This window comes from Antennarius striatus, chromosome 16, assembly GCF_040054535.1.
Source record: "Antennarius striatus isolate MH-2024 chromosome 16, ASM4005453v1, whole genome shotgun sequence".
Classification (NCBI taxonomy): Eukaryota; Metazoa; Chordata; class Actinopteri; order Lophiiformes; family Antennariidae; genus Antennarius; species Antennarius striatus.
The window spans coordinates 1,659,566-1,675,513 of NC_090791.1; the positions used below are offsets into that span (position 1 = coordinate 1,659,566).

At 55.3% G+C, this 15,948-nt stretch overlaps 1 protein-coding gene across 3 annotated transcripts; it reads left to right on the forward strand.

The window, feature by feature from the left end:
* Positions 1 to 702: 702 nt before the first annotated feature.
* Positions 703 to 15,901, forward strand: LOC137609249 (caskin-2-like). 3 transcript variants are annotated; one of them, XM_068336162.1, is made up of 22 exons: positions 703 to 1,254; positions 2,306 to 2,606; positions 5,681 to 5,732; positions 7,287 to 7,384; positions 7,478 to 7,623; positions 7,706 to 7,801; positions 7,891 to 8,021; positions 8,247 to 8,355; positions 8,435 to 8,543; positions 8,632 to 8,726; positions 8,812 to 8,929; positions 9,160 to 9,333; positions 9,842 to 9,916; positions 11,273 to 11,409; positions 11,587 to 11,650; positions 11,721 to 11,818; positions 11,894 to 12,004; positions 12,079 to 12,180; positions 12,245 to 12,383; positions 12,467 to 14,143; positions 14,233 to 14,512; positions 14,607 to 15,901. In XM_068336162.1, exons 2-22 carry the CDS (start codon positions 2,513 to 2,515, stop codon positions 14,701 to 14,703), a joined length of 4,002 nt encoding a protein of 1,333 aa, XP_068192263.1. In that variant the 5' UTR covers positions 703 to 1,254; positions 2,306 to 2,512; the 3' UTR covers positions 14,704 to 15,901. The 3 variants fall into 3 exon arrangements, with proteins under 3 accessions (XP_068192263.1, XP_068192264.1, XP_068192265.1); XM_068336163.1 differs by lacking the exon at positions 9,842 to 9,916 and having other exon boundaries at positions 704 to 1,254; XM_068336164.1 differs by lacking the exons at positions 9,160 to 9,333; positions 9,842 to 9,916 and having other exon boundaries at positions 705 to 1,254.
* The last annotated feature ends 47 nt before the right edge of the window (positions 15,902 to 15,948 follow it).

Genomic DNA, 15,948 nt, shown 5'->3' on the forward strand with positions numbered 1-15,948 from the left:
AAAGTTTATAGTTTTCAACTGTTTTATAAATATTTTTTTCATCTTAAATGTAGAAACAGCAAGAAAACAACAGGAACACAAAAATACTGCGTCATTTGTTTTGAGCCTTTTCTTTTGATTTTCGTTTTTTTTTTTGGGAGATATTGATCATAGACGGTCACTACCAGCAGAGGGCGACACTGAACAGGAAATGGTTCTCCATAATAAAAGCACCAAAGCTTTCACGTTACGTTAGTGAAGGTTTTTTTAACAAGTGTTTATTCAGGTATAAACAGGTACGTAGAGGCATTTACACAAGGGATTCAAATTCACTGAGTGGACAAAACTATATAATCGATTAAACATCAGATATAAATTTCTCTTGTTTTTTTATTTCTTAGAGGGAACGCGGTTCTTCCAACAATTTGCTAAAATTCTATCATGGTTGACGGATTTGTAGATTTTATTGATAGTTCCTCCAATTCTCCTACTTTAAAAGAAATATAACGAAAATCTAATGGACCAAGATGAACTTTGGTTATGAAAGTTAAATGTGGGTTTTGCAGATGTAACGGACCTGTAGTTATTGTCAACATATACAGTATATGTAAATATACTGTAAATATACTGTTAATTTCCTTCCGGGGATCAAACCAGTATATAAAATTAAAATTGAAATTAAAAAAAAAAATTTTTTAAAAAGAAGAGGGGAAAAAAAATCAATAATAATGCAATAAGCGGAAAATACTCACGAAACATACGTCATACAAGCAGGTTGATGACACATATACATTTAAAGATTTAATACATTTAAACAGGATGGAAAATAAGAGACTAAATGTTAATGTTAAATCACTGCGTTTAAATAACAATTACAATAAATTACTAGTTTAATTTGGAAGCGGAGCGTTCTTTGCCTGCTTTTATTGTGAAGGTAGAAAGCGGAAGTCGTGTTTGGCGCGCTGTAACTTGACGCCGTGGCCTCTGGAGGACGTAGCGGGGAGAATGAGGGACTCACGGCGGAGAGGGAAAACCTGAAGGGACGCCAACCTCCGAGAGGCTGTCCGGAGTGGATTAAAGTCTTAAAACACGCGTTAATTCACGTTAAAGGCGCGGGAATTAAATCACAACCCCCCCCCGGTTGGAAACGATCGCTTGTGGAACTCACAACGTGAAGGAAGGTCGACTTTTCTGGGACAGTCCTCCAGCTCCTCGGAGTTTTCCTGCCGCCGCCGCGGTGCTCCGTCGGAAGTTTCTGGATCTCCTGTCGGGAAGGTAAGCCGGATTAAAAAGTTCCTCCTCCGGTCCAGACTTCTGGAAGTCGGTTCCGTCAGGTGGACGAACTCGGGTCCGAAGGTCGTCGTTGGCGGTGTCGGTGTGTTTACATCCCGACTCCCGTCGGGGGGGAGAAGCCCGATTCCTCTGCAGGCGGACGGCTTCACGCGGAGCGTCACCCGCGGCTGCGTCACCCGGAGGATCTCACCCAAAACACGGACCCCCCCCGTCCGAAACCGGACGATAATTCACGTCTCAGGAAACACGTCTTTAATTCGGCTGAAGTGGATGTCACGAAATACCGTCAGGATTTAGTGGAATTAGAAGTTTAAATTGTTGGTGAGCCCCCGTCCCCGTCGATCCGGATCGTGTCGTCCGACATGAACCCGACTTTGAACGTTTTCCCGGGGGCTTTTCTTGCTGGAAGTGACGCCGAATTTGTCTTTGAATGTTAAAATCCCGAGTGAAGACGTGATCACGTGTTTGTGTGTGTTTGTTTTAAACATTTGAGCCCGGAAGTGTAAAAATAATAACTTTTTAAAGGGAGTCTGGTGCGTCAGAAAGACGTTCATGACTGGACTCTTGATCCGATGGTTGTCCCTGTTACCCCCCCCCCCCCCAGTGGGAATAAACCCGCCCGGGGATGGGGGCAAAGGGGGACGTGATGGGTGTAAACGGGAGTGACAGCTCTGCTCCTCCGTTATGTAACCCGGTCAGACCCCCCCACCCACCCACCACCACCATCATCCCCCCCACCCCCCCGGGGCGGACCGGGACCTCTATCAGCAGGAAACCAGAGCGGAGATGGGTCCGACCTCTCCTCCGGGACGGGGTTAGTGGGCTGGAAGACTTTAAGTGTTACACACCCGCCCCGGGGGGGGGGTGGAGGGGGGGCGTCCCGTTCCGCTCCGGGAGGGGGGGACTCGACCCGCAGTCCGCATGGGAGGTTTGTTGAGCTCTAATTAAAGCTCCGACATGTGACGTCATCACTCCGACTATGACGTCACCAGTCATGTAGTGGGTTTCATCTGGTGTTCTCTTTTCTTCCCAGCTCCGGACCCCCCCCCCTCCGTCCGACCGTGAAATCGACCAATCAGAGTTTGCGTGTCTCCTGACGCAGGAAGTGGAGTCTCACCTGAGGTGGACTCGCGTCCCCCCCTCCGCCCCCCCACAGGTGTCAGGATGAGGACCTGAGGAGGAGACGGCGGGGGTTTTCAATAAAGTTGGTTCAAACGGGAGGAGGAGGAGGAGGAGGAGGATGGGGAAGGAGCAGGACCTCCTGCAGGCGGTGAAGAGCGGCGACCTGCCCTCCACCCAGAAGCTGCTCTCCAAACTCAAACACAACCGCAACAGTGAGTGCTTTTATTCTGACACAACCTGCACGCTTTTATTGTGGAATATCTGCCGTTTCCTGTTTCCAGGTGTGGTCGCACCTGTGCGGCCCATTGGTGTCTCGATGCTCTGATCTTTAAGCCGATTGGTCGCTCGGTCCATCGGAGTCAGCAGGTTGTGGATGGATTCAAAAAAACTTTATCAGTTCTCCGCTGTAGCCGCTAAGCTAGAGCCTACCCCCCCCCACGGAGCTACATAACCTCCACCCTGTCACATGACCTGCCGCGCCTGACCCCCCCAGTGACAGGATGAATCATGATGTCATCGTGTCCAGACGCCCCGCCCCCCCACGGGGGCCGTCACATGACCCCTCAACCATTGTTCAGCGCTCGCCATTCATCACCTGCTGCTCGCAGCTGGTGTGTGTGTGTGTGTGTGTGTGTGTGTGTGTGTGTGTGTGTGTGTGTGTGTGTGTGTGTGTGAGAGTCACGGCGGACCTGCAGCTACAGGTAGAGTCCAAACACCTGGAGCCTGTGATGTCATTGGCCACGCCTCCTCCGTTTGGAGTTCCGTCCCCCTCGGAATGCCAAAACGCGATCGGTTCCCGTAAACCTCACGCCCTCCAAATAGGCCCCTCCCACTCTGAAGCATTCATTCAGCGTGAGGCTCCGCCAATCTCAGTCATGTGACCCCAATTTGGTTAAAAAAACGACGAACCTTCGCTGCTTCCTGTTGGTCAGGAATAAAAATGTCAGATTTCTTATTGATTTATGGTGGCTCCGCCCTGAAAGGCGGAGCATCCCTGAGTGACTCCGCCTCCTCTGCTGTCCTGGTTTCCTGTCTCCGGAGCAGGAAGTGAATTGGAGCGCTTCCTGTTCCGCCTGGACGTGACCAGGAGCCCACGGGTTTCCTTCAGAGGCTCTGGAGAGGTCAAACAAACACAGGAGCCCCTCGGCCAATCAGGCGGCTCCTCTGTTTACCCTGTCCAGCCCCCCAGTGGTGAAGCCCCCACTGGATGACGGCGTGTCTGAGACGGGACTCGTTTTAGGGAGAGTGTCAAAGCGGCCCTCAAGGGCCCGATGTTTGTCTGTCAGGTCGATGTTGGGTGTCAAATACCAGAGAGACCTGAGGACCCCCAGGGGCCCAAGAACCCCTAGGGGCCCCTCGGGATCCCCCTGGACCCCTAGGTCGTCAAATAGTCTCAAGGTTCTCTGTGGTGGGACTGGTTTTAGTCCTGGTTTAACTCTGGTTTATCATCCGCCTCCCGACTGATGGAGCGACGCGGTCCGGCGGCGGCGGCGGCGAGGCGGAACAAATCGGCGGCGGGGCCTCGAACGCATCACTACACCTGAACACTGAGGACGATGCATTCACTGTCACTTCACATCGCCTCAGCGCTGCCCGGTCATGTGACGTCTCAGCGGAGAGAAAGCAAAACCAACCCGCCGTTACGTAAGACGGAATAAAGAACGGCACCGGCAGCCATCCCACCCCTCCACGACCCCCCCCCCGTCATTAAACACAACTCCCCCCACCCCGGAGCAAAGTCGCCTGCTTTCCATTTCAAAGACTCGGCGGAGACGGAAGAGAGTTTCATCAGCGACCGGACCGAAGGCGCTCGTCGTTAGTCCAGATTAAAGTCAGGACCGGTTTAATCCAGGCCCCCCCCCCCCCCCCGACGCTGAACCACGAACGTTTGTTCTCACAACACAAATAAAGTTTTAAATAAAGTTTGACGCTTCAATTCTTAATTTAACTCCAGTTTTTAGATGCAAAATCGTCTTTTCGGGTCTGGTGGGTCACACGGCGTCGGTATCGATGACATTAGCCCCCCCCCCCCCCGCTCCACGGCCTTCCATAAATGTTTGATTTCCCAGAATCCTCTGCTTCCAGCTGTCATTCCCCTGCTGCCTGCGTTCAGATTTGGACGTTCGCTTCTACACCACGGAGCACGAGTGGAATTCCGTAGAGCTCTAATTTGGGTTGGGATCGTGGTCAGGAGCTAAAAACGGTTTCCTTCCAGCGCGACGCGTTCAGGGCCGCGCGGCCGTCGCAGCGCTCAGCGGGGCGTCCCGCCGTTCTCCTCCCCTCCCTGTTGATTGTGTGCCAGCCATTGTTGGAGCGGCGGAGGAAAGAGAGGTGCTGATGTCACGCCGTTGGTATGTGCCACCCCCCAGCCCCCGCCACCCCCCATCACTAACCCCCCCCCCCAAACTGGAATCCGACTCCAGTGAAACGTTTCCTGAAGCTTTCAGAGAACGGCGAGCGCGGCCCTCGTGGGGGCGGCGCCGGGCTTCAAGGCGACTTCAGACGCAGTAACAGGAAGTGGAGGAGGAAAGAGGAACCTGTGGGCGGAGCCGTCTGGAACGCCGTCTGGGTATCGATCCAATAGGTTCCCGTAGGTTCCTGAAGGCGGCGGCCTCGGCGGCGGGACACGCCCCGAAACAGGAAGTTGCAACGGGAATCAGTTCCGATCCCGATTGAGGAAAACGCTTCCAGGAAGTGGCCGGCGGTCTCTGATTGGTCGTTTTGTCTCTGTGGAGGATGCCACAGTCACATGCTGGTGGAGGGGCGGGGGGCACATGATGCTCCGCCCACTCCACCGATTCGTCTCCACCCACCTCCAAAAGACGAATAAATACATATAAATAACCGAACCACGATCGGATCTCCATCAGTCCACCGATCCATGATTGAAGCTGATCTGTGATCGTCTGCTCTCCCCTGAACGGAGCCCAGATGTCTGAAGGCAGGAAGTGAAACTTTTTAATGAGCGTCTTCCTCCTGTGGGTTTTCTGTTTGTTTGCCTTGAATTCTGCCGATTAATTAAAAAGAATCCAGGTCATCATCAAAGAGAAGAAACTGCACGCTAACGCTAGCACGCCTAGCCTATGGAAAACATCCACGGGTCATTAGCATTATCGTTAGCTCGCCTGCTGCCAGCGCTAATGCCGGCGTGTCAACATCACGAAGCTAATGAGCTAGTTGTTGTTGTTTTTTGGAGATAACAGCGTGAGCCTTTTTTTAAAATGTAAAATGTGGTTACCATGACAATCACATGCTAATGCTAATGCTAATGCCTTGTGTTCTGCAGAGCTGCTGGGCTCCACCAAGAGGCTGAATGTGAACTACCAGGACTCGGACGGGTGAGTGACGAACGCCGCCGTTAGCTAGCGACCCCTCTGCTAATGCTAACGCTAGCACGCGGCAGTTCACGCTGATAGTTTTAACAGCTGAAACAGATGAGATGTAGCTCACGTAGCTCACACGGCGGGATGCAGAAGATCCCAGAATGATTTGAGTGACAAATGCTGTTAGCTTAGCATGTGCTACCTGAGAGACGTGCAGTTAGCTTCCAGCTATCCCCGAGCTACCGCCGAGAGCTCTTGTCGATCTGGCGGAGTGGCGGTGACGTCCATCTGCCTTCCTCAGTTGGGGATGGGAATGCTAATGGTTAGCGTAGCGGCTACGGCGATGTCATCGTGGATCTTCTGGACGCTCGCGTAGCGTTCGCTGCTTTTTTTTAAGCCCCCCTCCCCCCATCAAATCCCCCGGAAGCTCGTTAGCCTGGAAGCAGGACGGATGGAGGAAGTTTCCTCATCAATATTTCTCTTTGTTCTTCCTCCTGGAGAAACTCGTCTTCATCGTCTCTCCGCTCCTCTTCATCAAATGGATTCATTCATTTAAAGCTTCCTCTGTTCTGATTGGCTGCGGGCGCTCGGAGCTGATTGGTCGTGTGTCGTCGTCCGCTGTGTGTGTTTGATTTATTGCCCAGTCGGGGCAGATGGGGGGGGGGTTGTTAAACATTTACTCGGGGGCGTCCGTCCCGGGTCGTCGTGGAGTGTTTGAGCTCTTTGTTGACCCCCCAGGGGTCAGAGGTCAAGAGGGGGGAGGAGGGGCCGACCGATCGGACAAAGAGGTCGGATGAGTTAAAGCGCCGCCGTCGGACGAGAGGATTTATGTCGTGTTGAGCCGCCGTCCGTCCGTCTCCTCACCGCCGCCGCCGATGGCAGCGTTCCCAGCGCGACGCCACGGGAGCCCATTCCAGCTGCGTCTCCATGGTAACCAGCACTGAGCCAACAGAGAGGCAGATCAAATGGTGACCCGTCTCACCGGGGACGACCCGACGCCAACCTGATTTATGGTGATGTCATTTCCTGTTCTTTTCCGACATGCTTTATTTTGGCGGTGCCTGCAGGTGGAAGTCCAAACTCGCCCGACGGAGGTGATTCTGGTTTCCACGGCGACGAGCCGTCTTTAAAGACGAGACCATTTCTGAATGATTGATCGCTTCGTTTATGAGTAAACAAACAAACTCCTGGTCGTTCTGACGCAGGAAACAACCGACGGAGTCGCCCCCCCCACCCCCCCACCCCGTAACCACGGCGTCGGCGCAGGAAGCCGCTGGAGACCACTGGAGGATTGTGGGAATGTTGTGTTGAGATGCGTTACGGCCTCGGCTCCTCCCGGTGAATAATGAGGGAACATTTCCTGCTGGGGGGGGGGGGGGGTCCCTGTGGGGGCTGTTAGCCAGATCACACATGCTAATGCTAATGTAGCGTCGCCAACGCGTCAGACTGCTTTAGCTAAGCGCTCGCCATCAGGAAGTGGGATTGTTCTGATTATTTGTGACCTTTTTAAGATGGGATCAAACCTCTGTCGGCGTGTCTCAGCTGTGACCTTTGACCCCTGTGCTTCAGGTTTTCGGCCCTCCATCACGCCGCTCTGACCGGGACCACGGAGCTGCTGGCGGCGCTGCTGGAGGCTCAGGCCACCGTCGACGTGAAGGACAGCAACGGTGGGACGACGCTAACTGCTAACGCAGTTATATATATGTAAATTATTGGATGCTATGACACAACTTCCTGCCCCCCCCGTCCCCCCCCTGCAGGGATGCGGCCGCTGCATTACGCCGCCTGGCAGGGCAAAGCCGAGTCGGTCCTGATGCTGCTGCGCTCGGGGGCGTCGGTCAACGGCGTCTCGCTGGACGGTCACATCCCGCTGCACCTTGCGGCGCAGTACGGACACTACGAGGTGGTGAGTCAGCCGATCCATAACCGATTGATAACCGATCCATAACCGATCAGTAACTGATTAATAAGCGATCGTCCGCCTCCAGTCGGAGATGCTGCTGCAGCATCAGTCCAACCCGTGTTTGGTCAACAAGGCCAAGAAGACGCCTCTGGACCTGGCCTGCGAGTTCGGACGGGTGCAGGTCAGTCGTGTCAGTTCTTTGTGGCCCCACCCCCACCCCACCCCCCAGGTAAAGGGGTAACCTGTGGCGTTTCACCGGTTCGCCTGCAGGTGGCGCAGCTGCTGCTCAGCAGCAACATGGTGGCGGCGCTGCTGGAAGGCGAGAGGAAGGAGCCGACGGACTCGGCGTTCACCACGCCGCTGCACCTCGCCGCCCGCAACGGACACAAGGACGTCATCCGGTGAGTGGTGACATCATCGTTTAGGTGGTGACATCATTGTTAGAGGGGAGGGGCTAGAGTGTCTTCAAGTTTCTTGAAATATCTCTCCTTCCATCGATTTTTCCTCCACTTCCATCAAATCTAGTCCGATCTGCTAGCGAGGCTAATCTGGAAGCTAACTGGCGTTCACTTCCTGTTCACGTCCTGTTCACTTCCTGTTCACTTCCTGTCCTGTTTTGGCTCCAGGCTGCTGCTGACGGCCGGCATCGACATCAACAAGACCACCAAGTCTGGGACGGCGCTGCACGAGGCGTCGCTCTACGGGAAGACGGAGGTGGTGCGGCTGCTGCTGGACGTAAGCGGACCCGGGACCGCGTGGCTCCGCCCCCCGCTCGCCGCGTTGACATCGGGTCTAACGTTCGCTGTTCTTCCAGGCCGGAGTGGACGTGAACATCCGGAACACCTACAACCAGACGGCGCTGGACATCGTCAACCAGTTCACCACGTCGCACGCCAGCCGGGACATCAAGCAGCTGCTGCGAGGTGGGAACCAATCAAATCGTCTCAATCTGACGCAGGGGATTGTGTAGTTTTACCTCCCTCCCGTCTCGTCGCCCCCCCCCCCCTGCAGACGCCACGGGGGTCCTGCAGGTCCGAGCGCTGAAGGATTACTGGAACCTCCACGACCCGACGGCCCTCAACATCCGAGCCGGTGATGTCATCACGGTGAGACGACGCTAACCGATGCTACGCTAACCTTTGGGCTTTAACAGGACAGACTGACCCCTGACCCCCCCCCCCCCCCCTACAGGTGCTGGAGCAGCACGTGGACGGACGCTGGAAGGGCCACATCCACGACAACCAGAGGGGGACGGACCGGGTGGGCTTCTTCCCCCCGTCCATCGTGGAGGTCATCAGCAGGAGGAACGGTCAGTGAGGCGGTTGTCATGGAAACGGGCCTGCATCCTTTTTTTGTGGGACTACTTTCTGCGGCGGATTAATCCGGGTTGAAACTAATCCGCCTCCTTTCCAGACCGTTCAGCGCTGCCCCCCCCTCCTCCTCCTCTCCTGCATCTGTCCATCTACATCCCATAATAACAGACCTCCACCTCTAACCGTCAGTAACCCTCCCCGTTCCCCCCCCCATCTCGCCCTGTAGGGGGCCCCCTGTCCCGGCACGCCTCTCTGCCCACCCAGCGCCACCAGCTGCTGACCAGACCCCCCCTCTCCTCCAGCCTCAGCTCCGCCCCCCAGACCGACGACTCCTACACCCTGTACGCCCCCCCCACCCACGTGGTGCTGCCGCTGGCCAATGGCCTCGCTGCCAGCTCAGGTACACGCCTCCTTATCTGAAACAAGGTAACTCAGACTCTCAGATCAATAATCGACACCGTATTGATCCGGTATCTGCTACTACCGGCGTCGCCACGGCAACCACACCTTTTATTTTCTCACTCTGGGGGTCAAACTGCAGAACCTTTTAATTCTGTCGTCGTTCAAACGTTGGTTTTATTCTCTCCGTCCCGTCAGGACCCCGGCTGTCCGCTGTGTGCCTGATTAAAATACAAACAGGCTCTGGACACCCCCCCATCGGTGACCCCCTGTTGAATGTCTGTCTGTTCACCTCCATTAAAGAGCAGCTAACAGCTTCCCTCACCAGAAGCTAATGCTAGTGCTAACGTTAACACTCATCACTAATCTCCATGACAACAAACGTTTTCTTGTCATTTCTGTTGTGAAAGTCCCGAGTCGTCAAACCGAGACGGTCCAAACCTGACCCCATAGCCCCCCCCCCCCCCCCCGGACAGAACCGAGTCCATCAGAGTCTTTGTGTCCGCTAGGGTCCCCCCCCAGACGCCGGTCTCAGGCCCGGTTTCCCTTTGAGGACATCTGGGTCCTCAGGGACTCGAGTCATGGTAAGAGTCCTCCAGCCAGCGCTGCTACTGCCCCCCCCATGCCCCCGGCTGTTCTGAAGCTGTTTTGCCTCGCTGCCCCCCCCAGAGCTCTGTTTGGACCAGACACGCCCACACGTGACCTCATGTGAAGCGTGACGTGACCTCAACTTGTGTCACATGACCTCGTGTCACTTCACATGACCTCAAGTCGCTTCACATGACCTTAAGTCACTTCACATGACCTCAAGTCGCTTCACATGACCTCAAGTCGCTTCACATGACCTCAAGTCGCTTCACATGACCTTAAGTCACTTCACATGACCTTAAGTCACTTCACATGACCTCAAGTCGCTTCACATGACCTTAAGTCACTTCACATGACCTTAAGTCACTTCACATGACCTCAAGTCACTTCACATGACCTCAAGTCGCTTCACATGACCTCATGACACTTCACATGACCTCAAGTCGCTTCACATAACCTTAAGTCACTTCACATGACCTCAAGTCACTTCACATGACCTCAAGTCGCTTCACATGACCTCAAGTCACTTCACATGACCTCAAGTCGCTTCACATGACCTCAAGTCGCTTCACATGACCTCAGGTCGCTTCATATGAAATTAAATCGCTTCACATGACCTCACATCATTCACATGACCTCAAGTCGGGTCACATGACCTCAAGTCGCTTCATGTGACCTTAAGTCACTTCATGTGACCTTAAGTCACTTCACATGACCTCAAGTCGCTTCAAGTGACCTTAAGTCGCTTCACATGACCTCATTCTGGGCGTGTCTGTGCTTCGGGTCCAAACTGCTTCAGGCTGAACTTGCAGTCAGAACATTTTCTAAAGGTATCCAGTGGAGCCACCAGGGGGCGACACCAGTTCCCCCAGTTCAGAACCGTGAACCAGTGAACCAGTGAACTGTGAACCAGTGAACCGTGAACCAGTGAACGTTACTGAAGGATCCTGGGTGATCGACGTCGCTGCATGAAAACGTCGTCTGTCGTATTCAAACCGATTAAACGTTATAATAATAATCAGAGAATCAACGAGTGTAAAATGATTTTGTTTGCCTTCAATCCTCCTTTTTTTTTTTTTTTGAGAAATTTTTAAATTCTTTTGGGATTTTTTTTTTTATAAAACTTTATCACACTTCGATCTGATTGGACGGCGACACTCAAGGTATCCTCTCTTTAAAGCGGCATGCCCGTTCATGGACTCATGCCTGCAGCTCTGCTACTGCATCCTGGCTGCGCCCCCGGCCCCCCGCTGGCTCCTCGGTCGGCTTCTGCCGCCGCGACGCTGATGACCTTTGACATTAGGCTCCTCCCCCTCCTGGATGTCATGTTTCCTTCTTTTTTCTGGTTGCAGCTGGAGACAGGAACAGCGTGGGGAGTACGGGCAGCGTCTGCAGCACCCGCAGCGCCGGGAGCGGCCAGAGCACCGAGAGCAACGCCACGCCCAACGGGCACCAGCACCACAGCGGTCACCATGACAACGGCGCCAAGGTGCGATCCGTCAATAATATCGAAATGTACATTGTGAATAAGGTTCAGCCGCTTGTTTGCGTTAGATAAGGGTTTGTTTGTGGGTCGGCGCCGCTGACCACGCCTCCTCCACGCCGGCGCCGACACGAAGGTTCAACCGAGTCCAGATTCAAATCAGTTTCTCTCTTCTGCGTGCAGCCGGCGCCCCCTGCTGTCGACTCTGGACACTCCGAGGCCGGCCCCCACCTGGATCCCCCCTCAGGTGCGTCCGTCTGCAGGTCGGGTTCTCTTTAGACGTTCGCCGATTGACGCATGCGGTGATGTCACTGTAGGCGGAGCTCTCCGGCGCTCGACGGTGACGGTGCAGAGACCGGCGGAGCAGTGCTTCACGCAGCAGTTCGTTCACCCCCAGCAGCTGCTGGAGGGGAAGGTAACTTCCTGTTCCTGGGTCTGGGGGGGGCGGGGGGATGCGTCCCCGTACCGACGAGGGTGTGTCGTGTCGCAGGACGCCGAGGCGATCTACCAATGGCTGAGCGAGTTCCAGCTGGAGCAGTACGCCGGGAACTTCATCAGCGCTGGTTACGACGTCCCAACCATCAGCAGGATGACGCCTGAGGTGGGGATAACCCCCCCGCCCCCCGCCCGACGTTAAAGTTTTCCTTGTTTAAAACTCTTTTGCCGCGTCAGCAGGACCTGACGGCCATCGGCGTCACCAAACCCGGACACCGCAAGAAGATCTCCCTGGAGATCAACAACCTGAACATCCCAGACTGGCTCCCGGAGTTCATCCCGGTAAGGCTGCCAACCACTTCCTGTTCAACTTCCTGTTCCCCATCTGATCGCCTCTCTCACGCAGTCGGACATGGGGGAGTGGCTCAGCGCCATCGGCCTCCCCCAGTACCACAAGAAGCTCTCGGAGAACGGCTACGACTCCATCACCATCGTCAAGGACCTGACGTGGGAGGACCTCCAGGAGATCGGCATCACCAAGCTGGGTGAGGGGGGCGTGTCCTCAGTCCCCTAGGGGTGGGTGTGGCTTTTGACCAGTCGTCGTTCACGCCCATCGTTTCCTCTCCAGGTCACCAGAAGAAGTTGATGTTGGGGGTGAAGAAGCTGTGCGACATCCAGCGGGCCACCCATCAGGCCGATGCCGGCACGCTGCGGCGCAAGGCTCCCGGCGCCCTGCACCTGGTCGCCATCGAGCCGCCGGACGGGCCCGGCGAGAGCTCGTCGTCTCCTCGCACTCCCAAGATGCTGAGCTTCCAGGACAGCGAGCTGAGCGCCGAGTTGCAGATGGCCATCTCCTGCCGCTACGGCGGCGACGAAGGTTTGGCGATCAAGAACGCGGCGGGAATGTCGCACAGCCAGGAAAGCATCGACGCTCGCTCCAGGGGCTCCGGACGCTCCCAGGAGCCGCCAATGGCGTCGGTAACCCCCCATGCCTGGTCCCAGGAGAACCTGGACAAGGAGAGGAACCTCCCTGAAGGCTGGGACCAGAGGCCCAAGCAGGTGCCACTGGGCACCGCCACCGTTTTCAAGTACCCGGCGATCCCGGCCAAGCCCAAGCTGTCCGGCCCCTGTGGCCCCGCTCCCCACGGGTCGCCGGCACTGAAAGGTTTCAGCTACCTTCACTCCCATTGCGGTTCCACGGACCTCAGCTCGTCGCCTAAGCGAGAGAACCGGACCAAGACGCCGACTCCCCCCAAGAACCGCGCCCAGACCACCACCCGGTACGCCCTGTCGGACGGCGAGCCTGACGAAGACGAGGACGAGCAGCCATGTCCGTCGGGGAATCTTTTCTCTTACGCAACCTTGACCCGCAAACCGGGGCGCAGCCAACTCGCCCGCTTACAATCCAGCCCAGAAAAGAGCGGAAGCGTCGGGCGAAGTCAGTCCTTCGCCGTGCGTGCTCGTAAGAAAGGCCCCCCTCCGCCGCCGCCGAAGCGATTGAGTTCTGTCAGCAGCACCACCAGCGGCGAGCTGAGCGACAGCAGCTCCTCGTCGCCCCCAACGGGTGGCGCCCAGAGCGACAGTCCGGTGAGCGTGAGGAGCATCGCGGCGTCTTTGGAAGGTCGGATAGAAGGAACGAACCCCCAACTGGGGGTCAAACCGGATTCGGTCCGGCAGGAGTCGTCCCCCACGACCCAAAGGTCTGTGGGACAGGAGGCAAAGGAGGGTTCCGGAACGAGGAGGCGGGTCCAGAGCGAATGCGTCCACCTCCAGACCGCCAGCGCCAAAGACTCGGATCGGGGGGTGAAGTCTGACTCTGAGGAGGAAGAATCGAAGGGGTCCAAGTCGGAGGGGTCCTCGTCCCCCCAGCACAGCTCCAGCGAGTGCATCCCCTTCGCCGAGGAGGGGAACCTGACCATCAAACAGAGACCCAAGGCCCCGGGGCCCCCGAGGGCCGAGGCGGTGCTGGAACCTCCAGAGAAACCGACGCCCAAGAACCCGGAGGTCCCCGAGTTCAACCTGACCGAGTCAGACACGGTGAAGCGGAGACACAAAGCCAAAGACAAGGAGGGAGGGGGCTCTCCCAGCCATGAGGGGGCGGGGGCGTCTGGGTCCGAGTCCGACAGCGGCGGCGGTGGCGAACAAGCTCCCCAGAATCAGGAGGGGGTCAGTCTGAGGATAAGTGAGTCCGGTTTGGGGAGACCAGCCAGTCCGGCAACGGGATCCCCCATCAAACCACCACTGTCCCCGAAACCCCCGACCGTTGCCCCCAAACCGATCCGCCACAGCCTGCTGGCGGCGCAGGGTGAGTTGGCAGAACCCCCCGGTGTCAGAACCGAACCCTAAACTTTGGGCCCTGTTGGGTTCTGAACCTGTTTTGTCCATTTTTTGCAGGGGGGCACCCATCGTCCTCGGTCACCGTCAGCGGGGGCCAAACTCTGGCCTTCTCTTGTCCGTCCTCTCCGGGTCTCGAACCTCGACCTCCAGCGCCGTCTTCAGCACCTCTGAGTCCCTGTTTGACGCCGGTGAGGGTCCAGGTGGGTCAGGGTCCCGTCCCGGAGTCGCCCCGTGAGACCGAGGTGGTCCAGCAGAGGCTGGACCAGACCAGCACCTCCCTGGAGGCGGCGCTGGAGGCCGTGGAGAGGAAACTGAACCTGGAGGAGAACCCAGATAGGTGAGCTCCAGTACCTCAAAGCCTCCACTAGGGGGCCAGCAGCCACCTCGTAGCTTCACCACCTCTGACGTGTGCCGTTTCTCTTCTGTTCCAGCGCGTCCAACACGGTGAGGTCCGCCCGCACCATCCTGGACGACATCGGGAACATGTTCGACGACCTGGCCGACCAGCTGGACGCCATGTTGGACTAACGGAACCTCAGGAACCCGAGACAGACGTTTGCCCTCAGGAAAAGAACCTCAACGGACGCAACCGGTGGAGGTTCCCCACCCCAACACCCTCTAAGACCCCAACCGGAGTCGGACATGTCGGGGGAGGAACCCGACACCTCGACCCGGGTTTTGGTTCTCCACCAGAACCCGGGCGCTGCTTCAATCAAAGACTTAATCCAGAATCCGTCCAGTCGTATTCTTGTTGTATTTTATCGTCCATCGTCCGTTTTAACCAATCAGAGCTGACGAATCTGAGCTCGGACTCCCTTCAGCTCCGCCCCTTTGACCATTTCAAGTTTTATTTGTGGTATTTTTCTACTTCCAGGGACGTTAACGTCTCCACTTATCGTGTTATCTATACCATTTCTCATTGGACGACGTTGTGTCGTATATTTTTTGATATTCATTCTTAACCAGATGCGTATTTAAATTAGAGCAATTTAAAATTTATCCATGTTTATTGTACACCAGAGGTCTATTTACGTATTCAGCCAAAGTGTTTGTACAGACGTTCCTCAGATATTTTCACGTGTTTATGAAATGTTATCTCTATTCCGTATTTAGCGTGTCGTCGCGCTGCGCTAACTCAGCGCTAACTCGGCGCCATCGGTGCGAATGGGAAGGTTTGTGTCAGATCATTTCACATTTCAGCTATGTAGGCTTTATATTAAAGAGAAATCACACAGCAGGGGCTCCACGCGTCCTCCTGGGGGGTGGGGGGGGTATTTATTTATTGGTCGTGACTGAATGAAAGTTATTTTAGCAAAAGGACTTCGATAAAAGGTGTCAAAGACATTTCAGTCAAGCCGTTGTTCTCCACCAGAGAACATCTATTAACCCGAAGCTGCGGTTAGCACAGTTAGCACTGTTAGCTCAAAGGAAGAAGAGTTTAAACCTGGAGGCATGTGGCTAGCCTAGCTTCCAGCTAATCTCCAGCTAGCCTCCTCGCGTTCAGAAACAACCGGTTTGGATCAGTTCCGCAGTAAAAAAAAAAAAAAAAAGTTTCGTACCTGAGGTGTATGGTGATGATGATGATGATGATGATGATGATGATGATGATGATGACGTCTCCTGCTGATTGGTCGTTGTCGGTCCTGTCTGGTTGTATTTCTGTAATCATTAAACATCTATGAACATTGTCTTCTTTATTTTGAGCAATAAACAATTTTTAAAGCAATTTTTTAAAAAAACACCCAAAAAACTTATTTGTCCGGTTCTGCAGTA